This window comes from Heteronotia binoei, chromosome 3 (assembly GCF_032191835.1).
Source record: "Heteronotia binoei isolate CCM8104 ecotype False Entrance Well chromosome 3, APGP_CSIRO_Hbin_v1, whole genome shotgun sequence".
Classification (NCBI taxonomy): Eukaryota; Metazoa; Chordata; class Lepidosauria; order Squamata; family Gekkonidae; genus Heteronotia; species Heteronotia binoei.
In genome coordinates this window covers 136219892-136243466 of record NC_083225.1, presented here as the reverse complement: position 1 = coordinate 136243466, position 23575 = coordinate 136219892, and the positions used below count along the sequence as shown (strand labels likewise).

The 23575-nt window shown below is 40.9% G+C and overlaps 1 protein-coding gene across 1 annotated transcript in view; it reads left to right on the top strand.

Moving 5' to 3' along the window:
* The window catches only part of LOC132569104 (uncharacterized protein K02A2.6-like), an 87564-nt gene extending 64737 nt beyond the window's left edge, over nt 1–22827 (top strand). The window contains exons 4-6 of the mRNA XM_060235285.1: nt 8822–9112; nt 21651–21878; nt 22747–22827. Of these exons, the coding sequence (XP_060091268.1) occupies nt 8822–9112; nt 21651–21878; nt 22747–22827 (600 nt within the window). The remainder of the gene's footprint in view (nt 1–8821; nt 9113–21650; nt 21879–22746) is intronic.
* Nucleotides 22828–23575: the final 748 nt, after the last annotated feature.

The window sequence follows — 23575 nt, the reverse complement described above, 5'->3', positions numbered from 1 at the left end:
AAGGCCTGAGGCCAAGCCCAAAGAACAACTAACAGTACAATAAGATTTTTTTTTAAAAAAAAAATGCTGTTCTTTCAAGCTAGTCGCTGTTTTCCCTCTTCTCTAGGCAGGCAGGCAAGATTCGATCCAAAGTACACAGCAGAATCTCTCAAGTAGGAGGAGTCAGGCTCAGAGCAGTAGCTGAAGCCAGCCACACACTCTCCAAACCTCTCAGCCAACAATGGAGTCTAGTTCAGCCAGACTCTTTCTTTTATGATCTTTGCCCAGGCACAGAAGAATTTCAAAAAAGACCAAACTTCTGTGATTGACTAAAGAGCAGCGTTTCCCTCTAACTTGAAATCCTATTTGCCAAATTGCCACTGCTCCTTCCTGCCTCCCTCCTGTTCCCTGGGAAATGGATGGGGAAAGCAAGGTAGTTAGCTTGACTTCACATGTGAAGCCAGCAACAATTTTGTAAAGCTGCAAACCTGCAATGTAATGTCATTTGCAAACACATTGCAGTTATTGGCTCTAAGGCACTACAGCTCCCCCTAAGGTGCTTTTACCATTGAGCTTCAGAGATGCCTCTTCCCCGCCCTATAGTTGCCCTGGAAACCAGACCAAAAGGCAGGAAAGAGCCCTAGAGGAGTGAACTGAAAGTTACTCCATAGCCTGTTCAAAATTTAAAGTAACCTCTCCAGCAGCAGCCAAATATACACAAATAAAAGCTGAATAATATCCCCTCAGCTATACCAGTACCCAAATCAGTTCTCTGATCTGTATTCAGCTCGAGAAATACCCCCCAAATATGAATGAGGTATTTTTTGGGTATTTATTTGGCTCAATTTATATATATGCACACCCCTAGTAATAATCACCACCTTTATCACATCTAAAATGTTTTAGATGAACAATGAATCATTCAATGAAATTGCTGAGCAGTCGGGTTAGAACTGATAAAAGGAAGTACTTCTTCACTCAAAGGGTGATTAACATGTGGAATTCACTGCCACAGGAGATGGTGGCGGCTACAAGCATAGACAGCTTCAAGAGGGGAATGGATAAGCATATGGAGCAGAGGTCCATCAGTAGCTATTAGCCACAGCTTATTGTTGGAACTCTCTGTCTGGGGCAGTGATGCTCTGTAGTCTTGTGCTTTGAGGGGGGCACAGTGGAAGGGCTTCTGGCCCCACTGGTGGACCTCTTGATGGCACTTGGGTTTTTTGGCCACTGTGTGACACAGAGTGTTGGACTGGATGGGCCATTAGCCTGATCCAACATGGCTTCTCTTATGCTGACAGCGTGTATCAGTATATCAATATCTGCCTGTCTGCCTGTCTATTGCATTCTGAACTGTTCTCAGTTAACAAATCAAAGCACATTTCATGCTCTCAATATACTCTTGAGAAATTTTAGTGTCTTCTCAATGTTGCTTCATAAACAAGCGTTCAGTTGTTTATTCCTGGTAATTCCTCTTTTCTCCATAATAAATCTTTTACAGCACTTCCCTTGTTCTGTTCTCATTGCTCACGTATTTATATATGCATTGAATAGTCTCACTTAATTGCATCAGGCATTTGTATACATAGCTGTGCTTTGCATATTGGTCAGTCTAATTGTACTTAGGTCTCATTGTATTCAATCAGGCTTGCTTCCAAGTATGTGTGAACAATTTGCAAACTTCAGTCATATTTCTCTCAACTGCACTCAGTTTATTGCACAAAAAATTATCTGTTCTTACCTTCTTTTCAATATGTTTAAAGCTACTTAGTGTATTTTATAAATATAATTATTCTCCTCATTTTTCTGAATATACCTATATGCCATTCAGCACTGAACTGTTAGTATTTGGTGACTTTACATGAATTTAATGGTGTTCCTTTTCAAATAACTATTTTCCCTCATATGTTATCCCCATTTTATCATGAATGTACCTTATGTCTTTTATTAATGCCCTGTGAAGTTTTTGTTTACGTCATGCTTTCTTCTATTGATTTTATTCTATTAGTTAAAATTGGTAATTGTTTCTTTTCCAGAACATGACACATCTGTCAATGGTTTTGTTTTTGTCATAAGATTGTTATATTCATATTGTCATTCAAATATTTCATTTCCCCTTACTTGAGTCCCATCGTTCTCTATTTTGATAATTAGCCTAAATCAGGGGGTAAACAAAAAGATCCATAATCTTTCCAGTGTCTTTCTAAAATAGACTACGGTTGTGCAGAGCTCCAGGTTAGGTTGAGACCACACAGCAAGGAGAAAGATAATTTCATCCTTTTGACAGATTCTCTGATCATTCCCACTGGAGTTGAACTTTCCACTCCAGTTCTCCCAATGTTGCACAACTGAACTCAGAGAAGAAGTTAGCTTTAATAAGGGTTCCACAAAAGAATAACAAAAGACCTTGTAAGTTAGTTTATACCATGGAGGATCTTGGCAGAGACACCCCAAAATTAAATTATGATGAGAAAGTGATTATTCAGAAAAGACTAACACAGGACCTTGTAAGTTGGTTTATACTAGGGTGGATCTTGGCAATGATACTCCAGAATAAAATTATGAAGAAAGAGAGAGTTATCATAAACATATTATAAACAAATAATTTCATTGTATACAAAATTAATTAAAAAGAATAAAGATGTGAAGAACCTACATTGGGCACCTGAGATCTAAAAAGATCCTGAGATCCCCTAAAATGGTAAAGGTAGTCCCCTGTGCAAGCACCAGTTGTTTCCGACTCTGGGGTGACGTCACATCACATTTTCATGGGGGTTTTATGGGTGGTTTACCATTGCCTTCCCCAGTCATTTACACTTTACCCCCAGCAAGCTGGGTACTCATCTTTCCTTAGAAGGATGGAAGCTGAGTCAAGCTTGAGTCGGCTACTTAAACCCAGCTTCCACTGGGATTGAACTCAGATCGTGGAGCACAGCTTGGACTGCAGTACTGTAGCTTTACCACTCTGTGCCATGGGGCTCCTATAGGGACCTTATGTGACCCTAAAACAGATGTATTTTGGCCTACTTGTCAGACATTGAACCTGCTTTAACTCACTTGTAGCCTATTGACCTGACTAACGCCATCTTGTTTGCTATTACTAACCACGAGACTGTATTGTGCATTTCAAATGGGGAGGGAAAGTTATAAATCCCAGAGAAGGAATTTCTCACTTGGCATCTAGAGACTCCCCAAGCCTTTGAAGCTAGCCAGCCTCAAGGTAAACGGTGGGGAGCCTTCCTGGGAAAGAGATAACAGAATGTGGAAACAGACAACTGTCTCTCAGGGTCTGAGAATGAATTCTTTGTTTTATTATCTGCCTCTACAAAAATCCAAGAGTAACCTTGGAACGCATCAAACTCAACTTGCTTGTACCCAGACCACTAGTTCTTGAATAAATGGATTAATTTTGAAACAAAGTGATCTAAGTTTATTTCAATGTTCAATGTCTGACACTACTGGCCTACCACATGGTTGTGCATGTGTTGTGAGGAGAGGGAGAGAAGGAGATTGTAAGCCACTCTGAGTGAAGGGCAGGATATAAATCCAGTCTTCTCCTTCTTTTTTTTTCTTTCAAGCATAAATGTTACACATAGGTTCAACTACTGCAAAACTAAAATAATATGCTAGCTTTATACTTGCTTAGAAATGAATTTTCTGAACCAAAATAGGAGGTACACTATTGAAATATCATTTTGGTTATACATACCTGACTTGGACACATGAGACTTGTATATCACATCTTTGCCTTGTGTCACTGATATTTATCAGAACACAATTTTCACTTAGTCGTATATAGATTATCAGTATTGCAATAGTATTAGCCAGGGCTGGATCTACATATTTTTTGAGGGGGAGGCAAAAGTAAAAAATAGAGCCCCTTTATATTTTTCTTTATATATACATATATGATTTATGTTTTAAATATCGATTTCTAATAACTCTTTTAAACAACAGAATGGTGTTGACTTCTGTGAATAGTTAATAATAACATTTCTACATTATCTTATCCATCATTAGCTAAGTATTCCTCATAGTATTCCTTTTTGATATAGGGAGCTAAGGGAGTTTATAGTCAGACATGCACATTAGATATTAGGAAGACAGTATGTAAGGAACTCAGAGACATTCCATGGCAAAAAATACTGGAAGGAAGAGGAACAAGTGAAGGGTAAAGCGCACTACCCAAATAAAGAAAACATTCAAATTATTTTTTTTAAATAAATATTTTTATGTTTTATTGACTTTAGTACAATTGGCCATTACAGCATATGGATGTTGAAATTACAAATAACCCTCGCCCCCCCCCAACCCTCCCCATCTTCTTTTAGTCTTTTCCCCTCAGCCAAGGGCACAGAGTCCTGATCTTCCACTGAATGTCCTTCCTTGCTTCTCCTGAGATCCACTCTAAATAAGGGTTCCATCTGGTCTCGATTTCCTTGACTTTATCTTCCCACGTGGAATCCTTGTTGATTGTTGCCACGATGTCAGACTGTATGTAATCAAACAAATAGCTGTGCCAGCTTTCTATTGACCATTTACTTTTATCTTTCCACCCCAAGGTGATGACCGCCTTCCCCGCTAGTATCATTGCCTTGACAAGGTTTTGCATGGGTCTACTTAGTGCCGGACTTCCTATTATGCTTAACAACATCATATTAAAGCCAATGGTTAATGGTACATTGCAGACTTTTCTAATAAATTGAATAATTTCCCCCCAAAAGGGTTTTACCTCTTCACACTCTCACCACATATGTGCAAACCAACCCTTAATGATTTCAAATAAAGATAAAATATTTTATCTTTATTTGAAATCATTTTTCTGTATAATAACCCCACTAGACCCTTCCTTTGTTTGGCCATTACCTTATATATCTCTTCCATTGGAGTGTCTAACCAAAGCTCTCCCTTTTCACTGATCATCTTAACTCTCTTATGCAAGCCTGCTATGTTTAACCAGTATTGATTACCTAAATCTTCTATAATTTCCTGTAAGGGTTTTAGCTTACCACCCCTAAACATATCGTCCACTCTAAAATAGCCTTTGTTTTTAAGCCTTTCCCACCATTTTATAGCATGCACCTCCTTAACAATAGCTTCTAGGGGGCTCCACCTTGAAACCTTCCCTAGCCACTGTGGGTACCATTTCATCCAGGTTTCTAATGCTGCTCTTCTGGGCCCTATAGCTAATTTTAGATCTTTTGTCGACACTGTGGAAAAAAATCCAAATCTTCCAATGCCACTGTTGACCGCATTCTCGAAATTAATCCACTTCTGTACCTTATCCTCACTCAAATCAAGTAACGCTCTTAGTTGGAAGGCCTCATAATATTTACTTAAATTTGGGATTCCCCAACCTAATTCTGATTTAAGGTTGTATAGAATTCTCTTATGAAACCTACTGTTTTTATTATTAAAAATCCACACTTTGATTGCTTTATTCCATTGTTCAATTTGATTTTTCCTCAAACCTAAGGGTAACGTTTGGAATAAATACATTAACTTTGGTATCATGAACATTTTAAGAGATCTTATTCTAGATGATATCCCTAGTATTTTATGATTCCAATTATTCATATCCCTCTCTATTTTCTTCCATATTTTACCATAGTTCTCCTTTATCATTTTGTCCATATTTTTTTGGAGGACTATCCCTAAATATTTTAATCTCTTGGCTCCCATTCCTATATTCGTAATCCTATTTATTTCCTGTTTTTCCTCTCTATTAACATTAAGGTATAGAATTTCTGATTTTGCCATATTCACTCCGAGCCCTGAACACTTTTCAAAATCATCTAAAATTATCTTAATCTCTTTAACTCCGTCTTTTGGGTTAGACATAATTACTATGATATCATCCGCAAATAAATTAATTTTCATTTCTTCAATACCTGACTTATACCCCTCTATTCTCCCGGCATTCCGAATTCGCTCTGCTAGTTGCTCTATAGCTATTATAAATATAAGCGGGGATAGTGGACAGCCTTGTCTTACCCCCCCTTGAATTGGGAACGCTTGTGAGTGGTCAGTGTTGACTAACTTTGGCCTTACCTCCGTTGTATATTTCCTGTATAGCGTGTAAGAACCGTTCCTCTAAACCTATCTTCTTTAATATTTGCCACAAGAATTCATGTGAGAGAGTATCAAAGGCTTTATAAACATCCAACTTTAACAGAGCTATTTTTTTTCTTTTGGCCATGGTGCAATACATTTAAGATATTTCTAATAGGATGGGCAATAGATCTACCCTCAATAAAACCGTATTGGTCCCCTTTTATGATTGACGGGATAACTCTCTTAAGTCTATTTGCTAAAACCTTAGCAAAAATCTTATAATCTTGATTTAGTAAACTAATGGGCCTATATGAACCTACTTCTTCCGGATCTTTCTGGGGCTTTAATATCAAAATTATTTCTGTTTCCTTCCATGAGTCCGGGGCTTTCCTTCCAAGACTTCGTTAAAAACTACCTGCAATTCAGGTGCTATAATTTCTACCATTTCTTTATAAAAGTCAGAAGTAAAGCCATCCAGCCCTGGTGATTTACCCTTTTTGAGCGCTTTTATTACTTCCTTTATCTCTTGGAGTGTAATCTCAGCACCCAGTGAGGCTTTTGCTTCCTCCTCTATAATTAGCTTAGGTGCGTCCCACACCTCCGTTATATTCTTTTTCATATATAAATTTTTATAGAAGTCTTCAAATGCCTTAGTGATTTCCTTAGAGTTTTGAGTTGTACTATTATTAATTTTAATAGTTCTAATTGATTGTTTTGCCTTTTTAACTTTCAAATAATTAGCTAATCTTTTTGCTGTATTAATGCTATTCCTCTGGAAGTCGTTCTTAACCATTATTTCCTTTTTCCACATTGTTGCCATATCTAGGGCCTCCAACTGTTTTTGAATCTCTTTAATTCTAATCTGTAAACTAGGATTACACTTTCCCACTATTTCTTTTTGTAACTCCTCCAATTCCTTAAGTTTTGTTTGCCTTTTTTAATACCATTCACTTTTTATGTCTTTTTCCTTCCTAACCAAATGGCCCCTTATTACCGCTTTAGCAGCGTCCCACAATATATTAGTTGACACAGTTCCTCTATTTTCCTTAAAATATAATTTTAACTGTGTCATTAAGTATTCCCTATCCTCTTCTTTTGTCATTACCAAGTTGTTATACCTCCAAGGTCTATTTTTCGAGGGAAGATTTAACTCTAATTCAATACTTAGAGGGGCATGGTCAGAAATCAAAATTGGATGGGTCTTGATCTCTTTAACCACCATATTATTATTTTTTTCCAAAATTATATAATCTAAGCGGGATGCTGTTTTATGTCTACAAGAAATATGTGTCGGGCTGGGTCTCGTATTGGTGAACTCATGAGCGTCCTTCAAGCCCCAATCTCTTAGGTTAATACTATTGTTCTTAGTTATGTCCACATTCAAATTATTTATTCTAGAAAAACAGCATTGGTTAACCAAGGCAAGTTTCTGATGCCCAAAATTGGAATATATTGGAAACTAAGCAGGGCCAGCTCTGGTTAGTATTCAGATAGGAGACCACCAAGGACGTCCAGAGTTGCTCTGCAGGTGCAGGCAATGGCAAACCACCTCTGAATGTCTCCTGCCTTGTAAACCCAGAGGGTCACTATAAATCAACTGTGACTTGACTGTGCATTCCACCACCACTGATCCCATATGATATGGGAGGGGGATTGAAAGTGGCTTGCCTTAGGGCTGCACAATCAGATATCATGAAAGCCAAGGAAATAACTGAGCCACAGATTGTCAACTAATAACTGCTAAACAGCACCAGCCCTACAAAGTGTGAGACTGTCCTGATTATGAGAGCCAGCTTCCTGAAAAGGAAGGGGATAAAAATGTAAACAGCAGTTTTTGCATCAAGGAGACATACCCAACACAGTACCCTTTGTGCAAAAGCTGCCCAAGAAGACAATTGCCATTTCAAATGCCAGCCAATTATATAAACACATCAACATCCAAAGTAGATGCTGAAGTTCTTCCCTGTCCTCCACAAACCACCCAAGAGTAAAAAGACAAAAAAAAAAGGAGAAGGAAGGAAACTGACAAAAGTTTAAAATAATAGATACATTTGGAATACCCTGGTGTTTTGAGAGGCTTGGCTGAAAATGACTTCTATGAGAAGGGAGAGAGAAAGATAAAGCTCCACAACAATACTCTGTTCTGTTTGCTACCTGGCTTTCCCTATGGAAATGGAGACTTGAAGAAGCTCCAGACTGGGAATGTCAGGATTATTTTGCTTCCCTCACAGAGAAGGGAAGGGAGGGGAGATCATTAAAATTCAACATTTCAAGTAGAGATTGTGGGGAAGGAGGAGGAGGGGATTGTTTACCCTAATAAGCGACCAAAGAAAGAAGTGACAGCCCCGGTTGGTTTCTTAACATCCAAATATCCCTGCAAACAAAAAGGCAAGAACCTGTGAGAGGGAGGAGAGGATGAGAAGCCAGTGGTGTCTCATTCTTCTTCCTCTTACTACTGAAGCCTAAAACACAGAGAGATGCCTAAGGGGTTCCTGTCTTGATGTGGGGGCGGGTATTTAAGGAAGCGGGTGGCAGAGAGGTGAAAATCCCAAGTCCTCTGTCAGATTTTTTTTTAATAAACCAAAACTTCCAACTCTCTTGCCTTTTTTTCTCACACACATCTAGTTTTGAACCTGGCTGCTCCTTTCACCACTACTTCCTGCATTGGGGGAAAGAAGCCACAGCTAATCTTTATCCCCCGTTCTTTTCCCTAGACAGAAATAAGCAGCTCTAAAAGAACGAAAATCATTCTCCTCCTGCCTTGCTCCCTGCCTCCTCCTTCTGCCAGATTCTCCTTCTCCTGCCGAGCTCCGCCGGCTCCCTGCCCCTTGACTCCTGGAGCCACTGCTTCTGCCAGCAGATCTCTGCCCACTCGATCACCAGGCAGGGGCATGAAGGGGTGGAGGCGCCCTACAGACTGAGGCTGGCAGACAAGGGGACAGAGGACTGGTCGATACCTGACCTGGCGACAGACATGGTCAGAGGCGAAGGCAACAGCAGCAGCGCATGTGCTCTCACCATAACTGCAGTGCTGCTGTTTGCGTGGGCAAAGAGAATGATGGGGGTGGGAGCAGCGCATGTGAGCACAGAGCAGTGGGTCAGCCAGGAACTTCAGTGAGCAGTCATGTGGAGTCGCCCCCCAGGCCTGCGGCCATGTGAGAGATGGAGAGGGGGAAAGAGTCAGGAGGAGACACAATTGGGCAGATGGCTCAGCTGGGCTGCAGCCTGCTCAACTTTTCTGAAGCTCGGAGGTTTACCTGGTGGGCAAATGTGTGTCACATGCCTTGCAGCTGCTGCTGCCCTCCTTCTTGCGGCGCCCAGGGCAAGCTAACCCTTCTGCCCCTCCCTAAATCTGGCCCTGGTATTAGCTGAATATGTGCTGTTCATGAACTAGGATAATGGCTGAATTCACAGTATAATAAAGAAGGAACTATTTAAGCTGTACTTTCAATATATACTCCATCTCACTTAATGAAATATACTATTTAAACAAAGAGCTTTTCTATGCAGGACACTATCTTGCATTAATATAGCATAAATCTGCCCATTTACTATTCATTCAAGGGATTTTGTTTCCTCCTGATGTCAATTTGAAATCATCCATCCATAATCTCCACACAGGGCAAACAGATTTTTAACTCTAAAATGTGTTGCTGCTGTCCATTATGTGGATGCTGCAACGATGAGTACATTATGCAGCATAGACAGCACCATAGTTTAAGATTATAATGTCTTAATATTAGAGGTGGGATTCTAGACATCATTAAATATTAGAGGTGGGATTCTAGACATCGTTAACGTTTTCTCCTCCTTTGTTCCCTCCAACCTCCATTTCAGGTACCATGATACACACACAAACAACTATTCAGTTTCATAACAAATGGAAGGTAGACTGGTAGAACTAAGAGTTGATATGGCCAGCTGATTACTATTCCATTGTATGCCAGCTCAATATGTTAGCAATGACTTGATGAAATCTTTCAGATTTGTTAGTTTTTCTTCACTTAAGGCAACAATATTCAGAAACTTGTTTGCTGCTCACAGCTCTCTAGTGAGTTTTGTATTGAAGTTCTGGTAATTACTTGCAACTTAGACTCGACCTCCCCTGTTATTTGCACTCTACAATTAGTAGATGTGAGAATATATTCCAAGTATGTAAGCTGTATCTACAGGATGCAAATAAGAACAATCAGTGTTGGAACATCTGATCATTCTGGATATCGTATTAGACTACATGGATGATATGCAAAAATGGCATGATTAAAGTCAAATATACATTTTACATTGCAATTGCATCTGTACATTATGTCAGTTTAGAGGTCATATCAGCCCTACATTTGTGATTGAGTATCCACACTACTGTTATGCTATGTTGTGACATGCAGCATCATGGCACCACCAGTTCAAGGAGCAAACATGAACAGGCTGATTTCCCTCTAAGTAATGTTTATGACAACAACCATATTCTCCTTTCAGCTTGCCCAGTTTTCTTCATGATGGTAAAGACAGTGGGAGAGTGCTAGTTTTTTCCACAATACCTCACCAGAGTTTAGGATCTGTATCTTTTCCCACTACTGCAGAAACAGCACCCAAGGTGGATCCAGAAAGTTCATTGAAATAAGCAAAAAATGGATAGGACATTAATGGAGTAAGGCCTCCTGGAAAAATTTATCAAACAAATATGTACAAGTTGAATTATATTGGACAAAATTACAAAGGTTCCTGGCAGTCTCATGCAATTACTCAAAAGAGGCTATTGTTCTACTCTCTCAGGTACACACTATAGCTCTTTTCTACTGAAACATCACATTCATGGATTGAACCTGAGACTCCATAAAATGTATAATTACCTTCCTTAGTCTGGATTGTATGGCTGAGCCAGAAAGGATATTTTACTTTCACTATTGTGAATTTCCTGCATGATGTGGAACCATAATTGATGAACAATGTTATTTGTGGGTAGAGTCGGTCTTTAGGCTAGGGGCTGGTCACGTTGCTACATTATTTCTGTTTCTATTAGTATTGTTTTACTTTATTGCAGAGAAGAGATAGGACTGTGGTTAAATTACATTAGCAGGGCATTGAAAAAACTGGATTAAAGAGACCAATGTACAGTGCGTTACAGTAGGCTAGTTGTGATGTTATTGTGACCAGGATCCAGGTGGTGGCCAGATTAGCTGTAAGGTAAGCATCCATCTTTCAAGCTAGGCTGAGTTGGAAGAAAGCCTCTTTTTTTTTCTTTCTTTTTTTGCAGCTGCATTAACTTGCTTCTCCTGTAATCCAGTATAACCACAATTTTTAACTGAGCTTTTAACTGAACTTTTAGCAAGCTTTTAACTGAGTCAGCAAGCATCAGCTGAATTCCATGTCCTTTAAGATCTCTGCTTTCCCAACGAGCATTACCTCTATCTTTTCAGGGTTTAGTTTCAGTTTGTTCACTCTTAGCCAATTTAGCACAGCAGCCTGGCAGTGATTCATGGCCTCTACCACATCACTAGGGGATTTGGATAAGGATATATAAGACTGGTTTTAACCATATATTGACAACATCCAACTCCAAAGCTACAAATGATTTCTCCTAAGGGCTTCACATAGAATGTTTTTTGAAAGTTGAGGTTAATCCGTCAGATAGCTGGAAAGATGTCATGATTTCATTATTTTTAAAATGTTTATTATAGTTTGTTTTGCTCAGTGGGTTGCGCTTTACGATTTCTTTGGAATGGAAAAATGAATGAATTTAAACAAGATTTCCATGACCTCTAATTGATAACTAGGGATGTGCATCTGGTATAAACCAAACCAAATAAATACCCCTAAAATACCTTATTTGTCTTTTTTTCATGTATTTATTCAGCTGAATGCTGATTAGACAATCTGATTCAGCTACTGATATAGCTGGCCTGAATAAAAGATGATATTATTTGGCTTATATTCAGACCAACTACATCAACAGGTCACACTGCTACAACCACAGTGGTGCAGTTTGCAGAAGGCATTCCCTTTAGTCATGGAGGCATGCTGCTGACACTGCTCTCCAGTATCACAACCTTTTGGTGGCATGCCTCCACAAGTGAAGGGAAGGCATTTAAAATTAAATGCCTTCGCTTCACTTGTGGAGTTGTGCCACCTTGGAGCGTGACTCCAGAGAGTGAGTGAGTCTCTGGAGTCAAGCTACCTCAGCGGCATGGCCTTCCCTTCACTCTCTGGAGTCATGCCACCTCAGCATAATGCCTCCACAAGTGAAGGGAAGACATTTCACACTTCACTTGTAGAAGTGTGCCACTGAGACAGTGTGACACTAGAGAGTGAAGGGAAGACATTCTTACATGCTGAATACATTCAGATTTCTCATACTGATATTAAGATTTGGGAATATCAGGAAATAGCAATATTTTTTTAGGTCCAATGGACCCAAATAAGAAAAAAGTCATTTTTTGTGCACACCCCTATTGACAATATAAATATAATCTACAAGCATCTGCTTAGATCTAGGTAATTATGAAGCCTGTAATTCAGAGTGGATCTATTAGTCCATGTATGGATAAATGCAATTTGCTATGTTTGCTATGGATTATCTCTCCCCCCCCCCCACACCAAGATGATCAACTTGGCTAGGGTATAATCATTTGTCTCCTGAACATTCTGCTTTGCAATAGCCTCCCAAAAGATGTAAAGAAAGATAAAACATAGCCAAATTTCTAGAAGAGCTGGAAGACCAAATTATTCAGCTAAGCATTGGGAGCAAACTAAGTAATTTATCTTGGACAGTTCATGCATCTGATGTACTAGTTGTTGTAAGGTGGGAACATACTAGATATCCTTTTGAATTGTTATTGTCATTTTATTGTTTTGATATATCTTTTAATGTTGTTACCACTTTGGGTCCCATGACAGCTGGAATAAAGGCAGCCTTAGAAACATTTTATTAAATAAATATTTTATCAAGATTAATTATAAATTATTGTACAAATGATATGAATCCTAACAAGAAAAGGGAAGTGCTGTATTAATTGCTAATTCCTTGGGGGGAGGACACTGCATTAATTTTTAATCACCATAGAAGAAAAAAAGTATCATAAGATAAATCTTCCTTATAATCATAAAAGATCAAATAGTGGTACCACAAATTGCTTTCTAGCTAAATGACAGATTGCTGTGATATGTTCTAAAAATAAATTGAGGTATAGAATTAAGATGTTTTGCACTGTATCAATAAAAGTTTAAGAGGTATTCAATGAGACTAATATTTTTCTGCACTTAACTGTGTATTGGCTACAAAGCAGCACACTGGGAAATATATCTAAATTTTTATAGTACATACATATACGTACACCATTTCCTGGGATTCTGTTATTCACTGAAAGACATTATAGTTGGCTTGTAATCCAAATGTCCCATGTTCATAATGCTCAATTTTATTAAAATGTGAACTCTTTGGTGATTAAATTATTACACAATTGACAGTTAAAATAAGACACATCAAATGTATGTGATTTTTTTGCCTTCATTGTTGTCATTCATCAGAGTAGCTGGACCAGTACAGTAGCTGCCATTGGTCATGCTCAGAAATATATTATTTTAATCCCTTAATAGGACTCACTTTGCTATCCTAATTGCTGAAAGCAATATGTCAAGACCAGCAATCAAATCAAGGCTGCAAAGTCACATACATCCCAAGGGCACTACATGAATCATGTAAACATGGAGTGGGAAGAGCAGAAATCTCTTCTGGTCTGATTATTTGAGGAAAAATGCCCTTTAACAACAAACTGATCAGCTGATTAAAAGAAGCAACAACCAACCTTGTTGCTTTTTTTTTTTAAAGATACACTAGTAATTTTAATAATTCCACCAAAGCTTTTTTGCTAGTGGTCTGTTTCTCCCTGCACCTACATTACAATTGCCAAGAGGTAAATTTAAATACAAACATATAAAAAAGTGAGCCAGTTTAGAACACTCAATTAAAAACTGTCTTGAATCTTGCAATGTGCAAGTGGAAGCATAAACAGACAAGCTTTGCTTGTGCAAGGTAACATCTAGTGTTTTTGATTCCTATATGTTCTAGTATCTAGATATTAGTTGTAGAAGATCTTGCACAAGTAGAAACACAAGTGGGATTTTGATAAGTATGACTTAGTGCAAGTAGCTATCACAATCTTTTTCTTGTGTTTCCACTTGGAAGATGACAGGCTGGGCAAGGATGTGGAGGTCATGGTGGGGACGCAGGATTCAACATCCAGACATTTCATAGTGCTTGGAAGAGTTATTCCACACAGATGGTCCCATGCTCTTTAACTTGTTCATAAATGATCTGGAGTTTGGAGTAAGCAGTGAAGTGGCCAAGTTTGCAAATGACATTAAATGTCCAGGGTGGTGAGAACCAGAGAGGATTGTGAGGCACTCCAAAAGGATCTGTTGAAGCTGGGTGAGTGAGCGTCAAAGTGGTAGATGAGGTTCAATGTGGCCAAGTGCAAAGTAATGCACATTGGGGCCAAGAATCCCAGCTACAAATACAAGTTGATGGGTTGTGAACTGGCAGAGACTGACCAAGAAAGAGATCTTGGGGTCGTGGTTGATAACTCACTGAAAATGTCAAGACAGTGTGCGATTGCAATAAAAAAGGCCAACGCCATGCTGGGAATTATTAGGAAGGGAATTGAGAACAAATCAGCCAGTATCATAATGCCCCTGTATAAATCGATGGTGCGGTCTCATTTGGAATACTGTGTACAATTCTGGGCACCACACCTCAAAAAGGATGTTATAGCATTGGAAAAAGTGCAGAAAAGGGCAACTAGAATGATTAAGGGTTTGGAACACTTTCCCTATGAAGAAAGGTTGAAACGCTTGGGACTCTTTAGCTTGGAGGAACATCGACTGCGGGGTGACATGATAGAGGTGTACAAGATAATGCATGGGATGGAGAAAGTAGAGAAAGAAGTATTTTTCTCCCTTTCTCACAATACAAGAACTCGGCATTCAATGAAATTGCTGAGCTGTCAGGTTAAAACGGATAGAAGGAAGTACTTCTTCACCCAAAGGGTGATTAACATGTGAAATTTACTGCCACAGGAGGTGGTGGCAGCTACAAGCATAGCCAGCTTCAAGATAAAAATATGGAGCAGAGGTTCATCAGTGGCTATTAGCCACAGTGTGTGTGTGTGTGTGTGTGTGTGTGTGTATGTATGTATGTATTTGGCCACTTTGTGACACAGAGTGTTGGACTGGATGGGCCATTGGCTTGATCCAACATGGCTTCTCTTATGTTCTTATGATGGGGTTCACCTGTCAGTTGGTGTCAGGACATTTGGCTACACAGGGGTAGTCATCTCCTGGCAGCTTGGTTGCAGCTGTAGGAGCATTGGCAGAAGCCAGACTGGACCCTGCCCAGTTCTGATAGTGGTATCCGCATGGGGCTGGATCCATTTTAGGAAAAAACAACTTGTATGCCATTTCCCCTGCTTCTGGGGATCTCCTTAAAGGATGTTTTGGGGTGAGGGCTTTTAAGGGACATGTCCAGTGTGGGGCTGTTAGGGTTACCTACACTCCAAAGTGGTAGGGGACACCACACAGTGGTGGTTGTCCTTGTGGAATCCAGGATCCTGACATCCCACCGCCCCCCCTCCCATCAGGAGGCAAGATGGAGAGGACTGGAGTTCATCGATTGGCAGGTGGGTCAGTCTATGCCAGGATCCATTTAACCCTTGCTGTGCCAAGGCCCTTTACAGCTGTGACCAATAAAGCTGTGGTAAATTTTAATCTAAAAGGTGATTATAACTCTGGTTTTTAATGACCTGAATGTTCCCTTAGCCTTTCCCTTCCCTCTTCCCACCATGAACGCTGGGCCCACAACCAGTGATGGTTTAAAATGTGAAATAGCTCATCTGAAACTACAAGGAGCAGAATCCAGGGCAGGGTATACAACTAGGAGTAAGGCTCTCAGTGGCTTTGTTAAGTTCTATAGTACAAAATAAATGTAATCCGTACAAATGTTGGAGAAAATAAAACCTATTAATACCTCCACTGCAAGAATACCCATCCATCACACATTTTAAAAAAGAATAAAGACAGAAAAACAGGCCATATGGCTATAACTGACAAATGATAAAACTCCTTTTTTAAAGAGAAATCCTTTATCGGTTCCTTACCCCCATTCAATATACGGAGATGGATAGTGCGTCAAATATCTCAAAGGGACTATTTCGCAAAGGGTAAAATGTGGTTGTGACTCTCTGAATGACTGGGTAGAAAAGCCCTAAATCTCAAGTTGACCATAAAGTATTTATTGAAGAAGACTATTTCTGAACTGTTGTATTGGAGGATGTGATCCCACTCTGCAGCAATGATAAAAAGAAATATGGTAATAATATTTGAAAAAGAAGGCTTTCCACACCAAAGAGAAAATAGAGGACAGCAATATTATAATAGAAATGATGTTTTCCTTTCAGCATAACATTTTTAAAGTGTTTAATGCAGCATCTGTATAGTCACCCTTGCAAGTCCACAGCATCAGAAATGTTTACAAAACCAAAACTAACAAAGAACATTCAGGTAATAAGAATAGTTAATCACTGATCAGACAGAAGCAACAAAATTATATCTGCTAGGATAATTACCTTTAGCCAACTATGATGTTAGCCATCTCTGAAAATTGAATCTGAAATGCTAGAGGCTGTTGGATGCCATTTCAGTGAAATGGTACTTCTAGTTACATTTACAACATAATTTTGCACAGAATTTTATTGTTGTTTGCTTACAACTGTATTTGCATATGCAGGGTGCAGGGCGGGGGAGATGAAATAAGTCAGAATGGCTATTTTAGTTAAAGGAAAAGGAGAACAAGCATAATCAGTATTCTATATATCATGTTATCCTCACTTCTAAGGCAATGCAACCATATATAAGGGTAAAAAGAAAAATTAATTCCCAATTTATACATTGTAGTATATAAATAATCATTATTATATCTTATGCTATTAAATAATGATAATGAACAACTATTTTATTTGAGTAACCCCACAATATAGTAGGAATTAATATTTGTCATATCCTTCAGACTGCTTACAGTATATGCTTTTATAGTCTTAAGAGCATGGGGGAGAGGGAAGGGGGGGAGAGACCAGCAACCAAATTGGGATAGAACCAGGCCACAGCTTTATTGATTACAGTCATGGGAGCATTGGTGTGGCATAGGGTATAGATGCAGGCATTGGTCAAGCCACCTGTCAGCCATTGGAATCTTTCCCCAATTGCTTGCTGGGGACAAACCAGGAATGACAAGTCCTGTGATTCCACACAGATGCAAGCCTCTGCTACCTGGGATCCAGTCAAAAGCCCCCAAGCTGGGCCTGATGTTGTATGGCTCCACCCACCCCCAAGACCCCTTGGAGGAGACAGGTATACAGGTGCAGCCTCCCCCAAATGCATCTGACATATTTCCTTAAAACACTGTCAAGCTATGATAAAACATAAAACACAACAAGTTCAATAACCATGCTACCAAACATACAACCAAGGTATGGAGGCAGGAATGGAGAGTAAGGGCCTGCTGGCTGCTTGACCTAATAAAGGAGAGGAGCATGCAGCCCTGATCTGGATAGCCCAGGCAAGCCTGATTTCATCATATCTCAGAAGCTAAGCAGAGCTGACCCTAGAAAGTCCTTGAGTGGTAGACTTTCTTGGAATACCAGGACTGGGAGGCAGAGGCAGGCTGTATCAAGCCACTTCTCTAAATGTCCTCCATGTTCCAGTAGGGGTCACTGGAAGTCACCATAGCTTGTAGGCAGGTACACAAATACAAAAAAAAAGGGAAGGGAGAGGGGCATAGTAGAAGGAAGACTCTGTTTTTCAGGTCCTCTTCTGGCCTCATCCCTCCAAGCCAACTTAGGTGGCCAGCACAGAAGATCCATCCAGGGGACACAACCCTGCAGGTGAAGATAAGATGCCCTAGGAATGCCTGAAGCTCCCTCAATGTGCACTTTCTGTGTTAGAGGTTATGAGGGCCTAAAGGGCAGGCAGCTTGGCTCCAACAGAGTCAGAGATTTCCCTGCTACACCAGCTGTATGCAGGGGCCCTCTGTTTTGCTGTGAGACAGCAGCACCTAGCATCTTCACCAGGGCCTGAAGGTGACTAGGTGGGTGGCATAGGCAGTGTTGCCCATCACACAAGTGAACAGGGCATTGTCAAGGTAGTGTGTGATGTGGGGCAACCAGATACAGTCTTTGACTATTCAATCCAGGAAGGTGCTCAAGGATCCAAAGACAGCACAAACTACCAAGCCCATGGACATGGCCTTGTCCACATAACACTGGTCATTTAGTTTAGAACCCCAAAGTCAGAAAACTCTGGGGTGGACAGACAGACAGACAAGCAGATGGCTGATTGAATGTTGCATTGGGCTTTGAGGGGTCCAAGGCCATGGGGCCAGACTAGGCTTACAGCATGGTCAAAGGCATAATATTTAGAAAAGAACTTTTGTGAGATAGCTTCATTGATGGAAGAATCCCTGGAGTATGATACATGATGGATTAGTCTGAACCAATGTTCCCTCTAAGCTGCAGAGCCTTGTGAGCAAAAATTCTACTTTGTGAGCTACTAGCATTAAAGTTGTGAGCTACTGCATAAATTATTGTGCTCTGGGGGTCATCCTTCCTGAGCTAAGACAAAAATGTGTGAGCTGGCGGCTAAAAATCTGTGATCTAGCTCACACTAATTCAGCTTAGAGGGAACACTGGTCTGAACTTTCCTGTAGCCTTCTTGGGGACCACATCAGTGGTGAAATCCTAAGATTAGGATGGAGGGGATCTGAAGGGTCAGTATTTTAATTAGTGTTGATGTTTTGTTTATTGCCATCATTTATTTATATTTATTGTATTTTTAAATGTTGTAAACTGCCCTGAATCCACTGTGGTGGGAGAGTGTGGGGTATAAATAAATGCACACATCTGGCCTACAGTGCAGACTTTGGCCAACTTGGCAGCCACAACACTGGGTATGTCATGAGCAGATTTTAAGTTGCCAGACTCCATTGAAATGTGGGGCCCAGTAAAGGGGATTTGAAAACCATGGTTGAAACTGTTGAAATAGGCAATGTCTGGTATACAAAGAAGATCCTGCAGGGGACAACAAGAAGACAGTTAGATAGGACAGTGAAGTCAGTAGCTTTTCTGCTCTGTTAAATGGCATTCCTTTCCTTTGCTGTGGTAACAGGCTAGGGTTGCCAGGTCTTACCTGGCTCCCAGCAGGGGATCTTTTTTGCATATGCAAAGTACCTGTGGTGTGATGACATCACCCAGAAGAACACGGCATGGTAGTATGTGTGTGTTCTCTACCATACACTCATGGGCCTCCTCTCATCTTTATTCCATGAAATGCTGGTTGTTTCACAGACTTTTTCATGGACCTCAATCTCCTAGAATGGTTAATATCACCTCCTTGAAACTCCCTTGCTCTCCTCACTTTTCACTGATTTCCTCTCAGCTAGCTCTTAGTGTGTGTTGTTTGTATTTTGCTCTGTTATTTTTCAATAAAATATCTTCCAGTCGAGCACCTGATTGATTGATTTTTAGAGTTCTCTAAGAGAAAGATCCTGCTATACATAAGTGGCGATTTCCAGTTACCCCCTCTTGCTGTGTCTCTATTGAGTTAAATTTCCCCAATTAAATAAGAGACAACTAATTTGAGTAACAGAAAAGGAGGGGGGCAGAAAAATGGTGGGGTGGTTTATTCAGGCCCAGCAAGATTTCAGCTTTTTCGGGTGGGAAAGCCATTGCACTGAGCTGCTGAAAGTAAACCTCATGGACTCTGTAGCTTCCTCTCCAAGTTCTCAAGCCACAGCCACCCACATCCTGAACCACCTCTTGAGCCACTTCCAAATCCTGTTATGCATGCCATCAGTCCATGCCATTGCTTGTCACCAATCCACACTATTGCCTCTGTGAACTGTGGGAAGCCACTTCCAAACTTGCTGCAACTGTTCTTCACCGCCAATTATTCTTGCTGCTCTCAGCTTATCCTCCTCCCTTGATAGCTGAAGCTGTGTGGTCTAATAAAGCATAGGGGTGGACCAGAGGGAAACCTCAACTCCAGGCTGACTAAGGTGGTTAGTGATTACCTGGACATCTGAGGCTTCTACCAGGTCCACCCAGGAGATCCCATTCACGGCCACAAAACTCTGAGCCACTGTGACAGCTGGAGAAGCAGAACCTCTTTCCTTGGCTGCAATCCTCACCCTTTGGCTGCAAAACAGTCCTAAGTAAGTCCAGGTCCATCACCTACATGACAGTGTATTAATATTTGTTACTGTGATTTTGTTCTTTAAAACATTAACCTGGTTTAAAAATTGCATCATGTCCCCATGAAAACCATATCAATACATTAGCAGAGTATATTTTTTATCATATGGTAATTACAATCAGCCACTGGTGTACTACTAGGATAGATTACCACTACCTTAAGAAGAAATTAATTTTCATGCAGTAATGAACTTCACCTGCCACTGTAATGTAAAATTCACATAAACTAACCAATCAAGGTTTAATACGTGCTATACCCAATACTGTTCTTGAAAAAAAAATACAGACCAAAGATTTAATTTAGATTTTGATTAAGAAATAGAACTTTGTCCTCAAAAGATGCAAAATAAAGCTGATAAAGATAATTCTAAACTCTCACACAACAAATGGGATCAATTGAATATCAGTTTCTTTTCTGCTGCACCATAATTTGTCTGCATATGAAACAAAGACTTTCTCCTCTTATCTATTTTTCCTTCCAGTGATTTAAACTTAATTTTCACAAATTTACAGAAAAAAGTACCTGAACTTCTATAGCACATTAACTAATGTTAACCTGATTAAGGATTACCAGATCTATAATTAGATGCTACATAAAGTACACTAAATACTAAAAACAAAATAGGTACATGGTCTGGGTATTATGTATACCTGCTCTGCAATTAACGTTATGTGCTGAAGCATTTCTTTGTATGTTTCTAAATTTGCCAACTCACCCCTAGCATCCAGCAGTAGAAAGCTGACATGAGGTATATGCAAATTTCCCAATTCTGGCACAAGTTCAGAAGTAACATCATTGCATCAGAATGAAAATCTAGGGTTGCACTGAAACTCTATGGTTTAATTGAAGTGGGAGACCTGGCAGCCCTAGAGTGCTCCCATCATTTGAGATTCAGAGGATACTTATTAAACAAATGGTCATTTTGTGGTGGCAGCCTCATAATGGAACTCCCTTCTCAATTTTGTCTGGTGCCTTCACTGTTATCATCTAGGCATTAGATTATTTCTGTTTAAGACTCCAGGAACATTTTCCTGAGAGTAAGTCACATTGAATAAAATTGAATTTACTTCCACATAAAACTTCATAGGATTGCTTCCTTATTCACTTAATTATTCAGAACTTAAACCTGGTGTCCAGGGTGAGCGCCTGTCCTGTACTTGGCTGAGATGCCTGCAGCAGCCTGGAGATTTCCCTGATACTGCAAGAGCCTCATATTCAGTCAGCCACTGTTGACTCAGCTAGAACACCCAGGATGGGATCCTGATCAGCAAGAAGCTGCAGAAACTGGACATAGGTCTTGCCACCTGCCTCCTGGCCTCCAGAGCTTCAGGCCTCCAGTTGATGACATCATCATCTGGCACTGGATAACACAGATGATGCTGGGAAAGAGCAAGCCTCAGAAGCTATTGAGCCAGCTGGCCAAGCATGGAGGTGACCAGCAGAATCCAAACTGTGATGGCATGGACAGAGCAAGGGTGGCACCCAACGAAGAAAGATCCTGGGAGCAGCCAGCCAGGGAGGGCATGATGGAAGTCATCCTAGTGAAAGGAGTAAGACCAGCAAAGATGGGGCAGCAGACTCAGGATGTGATGTTCCAACCTCTGGCCCACATAATTGCTCAGGTCATAGGAGGGCAGGGTGAGGTGGGGCAGGGAGGTAGCATAAATGTTGGAGCTATGACCAATCCAGGGGGAAGAGAGAGAGCATTGTACTGACCAAAGAAGTCAACACTCCAGGGAAAAAAACCCCCTCTAATGTCGATTGATATACAGACAAATTATATATTTTTAGTTTTCTTTTTCTACTATTAGCTCCTATAGTAATAGATGTATTAGAATAGTTTAGGTTGATATGATTATTTTATATAATGCTGTATATATATTTTTTCTAGCTATTTTGTGGTGGTGTTGCTTGGAATTTATCTTAATAAAAATATTTAAAAAAAAAAAAACCCGCTAAAAACCGGTGGGTGTCATAGAGCAGCCGCGGAGATTGACTACACCCCATTTCCTCAAATGAAACCACGAGGGGTTGAATGAGCCTATTCAGATATGGCACGGGAGATCTAGCCAATCCGGGAGGTGACTGGCTGGCCAGGTAGGGCAGCAAACACCATTACCAGATCAGTCTTTCCCGAAGCAAGCTTGGAAACAGACGTCCACATTGTGGACAGAACTCTTGTCGGGCCACGTGGTGTTATTCCAGTGGATTTGCGAAGTTGGAGAGACTTCGGGGAAAGGTCCCGAGGGAAGCTCGGCAACCTTTGCAGGGGGAGAGGGGCAGCCTTGGGAGTGGTTTTTCTTTGCCATGGATTTCGCGCAAGGTAGTCTCTCGCCAAAGGCACTTGCCTACAGGAAAGTCAGCCAAAGTGGGTGCCAGAGCATGAGTGAGGCTTAAGGGACCCCTTTTCCTTCCCAGTCTCTCCACCTCTACAGGCGGCAGGCACTTTCGGGCCCTCAGTTTGCAGCAATGGTGACAGGGCGCTCAGGCGGGACATAGCCAGGGCAAGCAGGGGAGGAGGGAGACTGGCAGCGAGCACCCACTTCCTCATGAGGGGTCTCGAGGTTGCCACTGGTGTAAGGCAAATGGCGGCACTTTCTCCTTCCCTCCCACTCGGTTGCTACGCTGCTGCAGGCGACAAGGTGACCTCCCTTAGGGGAACCTTGTCCAGCAGGCGCGGCCGCTGCAGTGGTGCCGGGGGTGGGGGAGAAGCAGGGGCGAATGAAGCATATGGTAGCCCCCTTCCCCATGAAGAGTCTGGCAGCCAAGGAGGCAGGTGCGCCCGTGACAAAGCAGCCACAAAGTGCTGCGTGTGGAGTTGGAGCGCAGGCAAGGGGAAAAGCAGCTGGAGCCAGTGCCTCTATCTCTTCCTGCCCCCCCCCCCCCAGCCTTTCCACAGTCATTTCACAAAATCCTTGCACTTTTAGCATACAGGAACTGTGTGAGCTGGAGAGCACGTTCTCTTGAGCAGCTGGGACTTGAGGCAGGGATGCTATTTCATGAAAGGGGAGTGAGCTTTTCCCTACCGGGGGAAGCCGAGCAGAGGGAAGAATACGCTTGCCAAAGAATAGATCCCAGTAGGCAGCCGTGTTGGTCTGAAGCAATAGAACAAAGCAGGAGAAAAGTCTGCTTAAGAGCATACGAAAGCTTACATTCTGAATAAAACTTAGTTGGTCTTAAAGGTGCACTTGTCTGCTTCCCAAAGATGAACGTCATCCTCCCCACCCTCCAGCTTGCCCAGGGGCCA